At 34.7% G+C, this 5,873-nt stretch overlaps 1 protein-coding gene across 1 annotated transcript; it reads right to left on the minus strand.

Moving 5' to 3' along the window:
* Positions 1-2,015: 2,015 nt before the first annotated feature.
* LOC147406184 (auxin-responsive protein IAA32-like) lies at positions 2,016-5,476 on the minus strand. Its single transcript, XM_086432511.1, has 4 exons — positions 5,338-5,476; positions 3,306-3,551; positions 3,104-3,212; positions 2,016-2,079 (listed from the first exon to the last, which is right to left on the minus strand). The coding sequence occupies exons 1-4, from the start codon at positions 5,474-5,476 to the stop codon at positions 2,016-2,018; spliced, it is 558 nt and encodes a 185-aa protein (XP_086288637.1).
* Between the last annotated feature and the right edge of the window lie 397 nt (positions 5,477-5,873).

The raw sequence follows: 5,873 nt of genomic DNA on the forward strand, positions 1-5,873 counted from the left end.
TGATTTTTGGTGAGGATGATCTCTATGATTAGAAGATCATCCTCCCCAAAAATCAGCCCATTCCGAAATGTTTAGCCCCATGTTTACATGTTGAAAAATCGTGGACCGTCCATTTTTTGTAAATCATTTTTGATGGGGTTAGAAGTTTTGGAATGAGCTGATTTTTGGTGAGGATGATCTCCTCACCATAGAGATCATCCTCACCAAAAATCAGCCCATTTCGAAATTTCTAACCCATGTAAGACAAAACACGTTTGTTAAAGTGTGTGGTAAAACTTAGGGTGCCGAACGGACCCTATATATATATATGTGGGAAATGTTCAGCAACAAACATTTTGGCAAAACATTTTTCAAAACATGGGTTAGAGGTTTTGGAATGGGCTGAATTTTGGTGAGAATGATCTCTATGGTGAGGAGATCATCCTCACAAAAAATCAGCCCATTCCAAAACTTCTAACCCCATAAAAAATGGTATACAAAAAATGGACGGTCCATGATTTTTCAACTTGTAAACTGGGGCTAGAAGTTTTGGAATGGGCTGATTTTTGGTGAGGATGATCTCCTCATCGTAGAGATCATCCTCACCAAAAATCAGCCCATTCCAAGACCTCTAACCAATGTTTTGAAAAATGTTTTGCCAAAATGTTTGTCAAAATGTTTGTTGCTGAACATTTCCCATATATATATATATATATATATATAGGGAAATGTTCAGCACCCTAAGTTTTACCACACACTTTAACAAACGTTTTTTGTCCTACATGGGTTAGAAGTTTTGGAATGAGCTCATTTTTTGTGAGGATGATCTCTATGATTAGAAGATCATCCTCCCCAAAAATCAGCCCATTCCGAAATGTTTAGCCCCATGTTTACACGTTGAAAAATCGTGGACCGTCCATTTTTTGTAAATCAATTTTGACGGGGTTAGAAGTTTTGGAATGAGCTGATTTTTGGTGAGGATGATCTCCTCACCATAGAGATCATCCTCACCAAAAATCAGCTCATTCCGAAACTTCTAACTCATATAAGACAAAACGCGTTTGTTAAATTGTGTGGTAAAACTTAGGGTGCCGAACGGGACCCATATATATATATATATATATGTCCCGTTCAGCACCAAACATTTTGGCCAACATTTTAGCCAACCGTTTTTGTCCTACATGAGTTAGAAATTTTGGAATGGGCTGATTTTTGACGAGGATGATCTCCAAACATTTTGGCCAACATTTTAGCCAATCATTTTTGTCCTACATGGGTTAGAAATTTTGGAATAGGCTGATTTTTGGTGAGGATGATAGAGATCATCCTCACCAAAAATCAGCCCATTCCAAAACTTCTAGCCTCATGTTTACAAGTTGAAAAATTGTGGACCATCAATTTTTTGTAAACCATTTTTAATGGGGTTAGAAGTTTTGGAATGGGCTGATTTTTGGTGATGATGATCTCCTCACCGTAGAGATTATCCTCACCAAAAATCAGCCCATTCCAAAACTTCTAACCCATATTTTGAAAAATGTTTTGTCAAAATGTTTGTTGGTGAACATTTCCCCATATATATAGATATATATAAATGTAAAATATCTAACTTGTAATTCCTCATGTGATGGTTAAGATCAAAAATGAATTTATAAGTAAACTCTTAAGAATAAAATCCTAGAAAATTAAGATGTGAAAAACTTATTTGTTGTTAAAATTGAATAAGAATGTGAAAAATGAATGGATATTCACTTACAAAAAAGATAAAATAAAATAAAATAAGACTACATGTTATTTATATTTTAAATTTTACTTAACTTCCATATATCATTAGTTAAAAATTTAATTAAACTATAATTTTATTTTTAGTTAAAACTTAATTAAACAATTAATTTAATTATAAATATTATAAATAAAATAAATTTATTAGTCGGATACCTCAATCGCTTTACTATAGTGAAATAAATTTACTACAAAGCCAGTGAAGCTAAATAAACTTTAATTAACATTTCCTGATCAAATACAAAGAGGTAGAACAATTAGGGAAAGGCAGCCTCATTATTCTGTGCTATCTTCAATCGCTTCACGTCGTCTACAAACACCCTGATCAAATTCAACCAATTGTTTATAACCAACAAATGAATTATTTTTTTGGACAAATATTTTGAAAGCATTTAAAAGGTCTTAGTGAGGCCTCAAGCTAAAGTACCACTTAGGCTAGATTTTTCCTTAACACATTCTCCCCTAAAATTGAATATGGATCACGTTCGTTGGGAGCAAAAAAACTTGTCCTATATGCGTTAAAAGTTTTGGATTAGGCATTGTTATAAGATCCTAACTCAGTCTAGATTTAATCAGATAGGAAAATTTTCGACACAACCCTACTTTTGCATACTCTAGATTAAGGCTTTAATCCTTGTTTTTCTTGTTGTGGGTCATATTAAAGGGGTTAGTATGCCATCCGGCCCAATTGAAAGACCTAAAACCATCAATCCGTTTTTAAAGAAGTAAAACATTAGTCCCAAACTAGGTGTGTTAACCCAACCGAATCGGAACCAAAAACCGCTGTTCTGGATCCATATTTTCTATATCTGAATAGATCCTAAAAAGAACCGAACCGAATAGGAATTGTAACTGATTGGTTCTAGGTACCCATGCACCCGCAAGTATCCAGAATTGATTTATTTTTCATATTTTAAATGGTTGAAGGGTTTCATACCTCTAGTACACTGTCAATGTGAAAAATGTGATTGTTATTTCAAGTCACTTTAGCATTTTTCATTTTAATTATTTTAATGAATAATCTAATTGAACCAAAATCTGATCATTGTTGGCTAAATTTGACAATTTTTTTGACAAAATGATTCATAATATTAATTTTACATTGAAAACATCCTATGTTCAAGATTTTCAATCATGGCCTCAGCAGTGAAGAAGCCAATCAATGTCCAATTTTGATGGAACGTCGATGATAGAAATGGGGTCCAATGTATTGGTTTTAAGTTACGATCATTAACGTAACTAGCAGATTCGCCCATTCATTTGAGATTCCTATATAGAATAACTGAAATTCAAATTCCGAAGTATAGGAGATATAATTACCATTGGAGGGGGAAGAAGAACTTACTTCCATGGGACATCACCAACAATTCTCCAATCCCCATTTGTGTCTTTATAAAACAAGGAAAAATCTGACCCAGCCTGGAACAATCTTAACCCGGACAAGCAATGTCTACCTGAATAAGAACAATCAATCAAACCTTCATTCCTCCATTTATCTTTAAGTAATTAAGAATAATTGAAGTTTAACTAAAGCTCTTAATAGTTACCAAACATGTCTTCAAGTTGGAGAGCTAGGCTGGAGTACCCGGCATGATCAAGGATGCAGACTTTTCGGCCCACAACCACCCCTTCCATGTTAACCTTCACGTAAGCCCAACGCTCTTTGCTTTGCACTCCTTCAGTCTCATCATCACAGTTTGGATGGATCATCATCGGATGGTCCACGTTCGAGTTTTCCATATACGAGTTCATCTGTGGCCAAGCCATAAGCTCGCCATACTCTCCTGGGCTTACTACTATAGTTAAGTTACAACATTGCAACTATTATTAATACATTGCGTGAAAATTTAGACTCAGTCTTGGTCAATTTGAGTCGCTATCAGACTAATATGAAGGGTGTCAATGGGTATCTAGTTATTCAATTGTCCAATGTATTATCTTCGAAATCGAATAGTTGATTTTTGGGCCAGCCATCATGGACTCATCAGTTCTGAGTAGTCATCTTAGTAACCCAATAGTGACTTTGTTTACAATTTACATTAAGTAGTCTAATTAAATATTAATCAATGAGGTATCTAGCTAGCTAGAAGCAAATGTACTTTAACGAAAATTAGAATTTAAAGAGAATGTGTAGTTTTTGTTTGCCTTTTTTTTTTTAATATATATTTCCTATTCATTCTCAATCTCAATTATAAATAAAGACTCCAGATCCTAATTTTCTCCTAGAAAATTTGATTTGGTTGAAGAATTCATTGCTGTTATCATCTATCTCATTGGCTACTCATTGAGTAACGAGTATTTGAAGAATTCCGAGGCCTTCATACCAAAATTCAAAATTGAATAAGAGTTGGAACTAATGTTAATTTTATTTTGATTAAACTTCTAGGTTTTTTTTTCTTTGACGGGCCACAATTACCAATAACCCTAGCACTTATTCAGCAGTTAAATATGACCACTTTCATGTGAAGGGGCATATAGAGACTCGAAAGTATGACTTAGGGAGCAAATCCAATGGCCCTTATCATCTCAGCTAACCCGTGGGGGTCAAAAACTTTTGGGTATCTAGAACCAACCTATTGACACCCCCAAAATGTAGTTCACTTTGAATTGGGTGGGCCGCTTTCATAAGTAAATCGTAAACTTATATTGCCACACCAACATTTTTATGACATATCAATGGATAAAATTATATATCACACCCAAAAAATATATACACACCAAACATTTCTTGACCGAGGAAAAAACTTATAATCAGTTCCTTTGAAGATAACTTCCCATTTCTTCCTAGATCGCTCTCCTAGTATTTTGTCCAGTCCCTTTGATTAGAGGCTCTCACTGAGCTTTTCTCACATAACATGATTAGAAATCCAAATCGAAAAGGTCACTAATAAAATAAAATATTTATCTGCCCCCCCAAACACCATATTTAATTCCATTAATAAAAATTTTATTTTCACTCCACACATCATATTTAATTGGGAAAATTACCATTTCGTGAGTTGAATATGACCAAATACCAAGTCCGGTACACTGTTCATTTTAATTCCCAAAACCTGTTTTCGAGTGAGTTCGCTGGAAGGTATTCACTTTTAAAGTAACGATCTCACTGATAAAAAGTGACAAACTCGTTGATAATAATTACCAGCGATCTAGCCACTAAAGATGTTTTTCTTCCAATTTACCAAAGAGATCTTCACTTCTTTTATGAGCTAGATCCTCTTCAAAATCAAGAATATTTGTTCTTTAAATTTACCAGCGATTTCGTCACCTTTTATTAGCAAGATTGTCACATTAAAATAGAATACCCACCAGCATGTGAGCTCACACACAAACATGTTTGGGGAAGTAAAATGAACAATGTACGGGAATTGGAATTTTTGCAAAACTAAGAACGTTTTGAGAAATTAAAAAACTCTATTTATTTCCATTATTTAGTGTGACCTACAAAATGTGGGTGTGGCAATGTAAGCTCCTTTTCAGCATCCCTTGAAACTTAAATTACTTATGACTACCAAAACTTAAAACCCAGATCACTGAAAAAAGAAAGTGTTTAGGTGCTTAACGAAAAAAAAGACATACAGTATTCAGATGGATGGTAAGGCTGTGGTTGCAGAGATCCCAGGCTCAAACCCAGATCAATTATAGTACCATCCTCCTTCACTCCATGGTAAAAGGAGTGGCTTGGAAAGAAGTCCGGTGCCTCCCTATTTGAATCCATTGCTGCTACACAGAAACTAATTATCTGTGTTGGCACTTCTATATAAAGTACACTAGGTACATGTATGTATTTACAAGGAAAGAATTAAATCTGCAATGGAAGGCAAAAATAAGAGTGGGTCCAACCAGTTTGGATACAAATCAGACAATCAAACACAGTCCCCCATCACCAATCATTGAGAGGTGCTTATCTTCTTCTGCTACATACAACATGCAAAAACACAGAAACTTTACCAATAAATAATATAACATGAAGCCAGAAGAATAGGGTATGGCCTAAGTGATCGTTCCAAAAGCGGGTTTGGATTCTGCAACCCAACATGGCGACAAAGATTCAGCTTTTTCTCAAACTTCTTTCAAGTTGTTAGCAGGAGCAGTCAACAAATATACATAGCTGT

This window comes from Akebia trifoliata, chromosome 3, assembly GCF_017979445.1.
Source record: "Akebia trifoliata isolate Shusen 1 chromosome 3, ASM1797944v1, whole genome shotgun sequence".
NCBI classification, from domain to species: domain Eukaryota; kingdom Viridiplantae; phylum Streptophyta; class Magnoliopsida; order Ranunculales; family Lardizabalaceae; genus Akebia; species Akebia trifoliata.

Coding starts and splice junctions, on each gene's coding strand:
- LOC147406184 (XM_086432511.1), bottom strand. CDS start 5,476: ATGGATTCAAATAGGGAGGCACCGGACTTCTTTCCAAGCCACTCCTTT. Junction 3,213..3,305: donor CCAACTTGAAGACATGTTTG/GTAACTATTAAG, acceptor GTTCTTATTCAG/GTAGACATTGCTTGTCCGGG. Junction 2,080..3,103: donor GTTGGTGATGTCCCATGGAA/GTAAGTTCTTCT, acceptor GAATTTGATCAG/GGTGTTTGTAGACGACGTGA.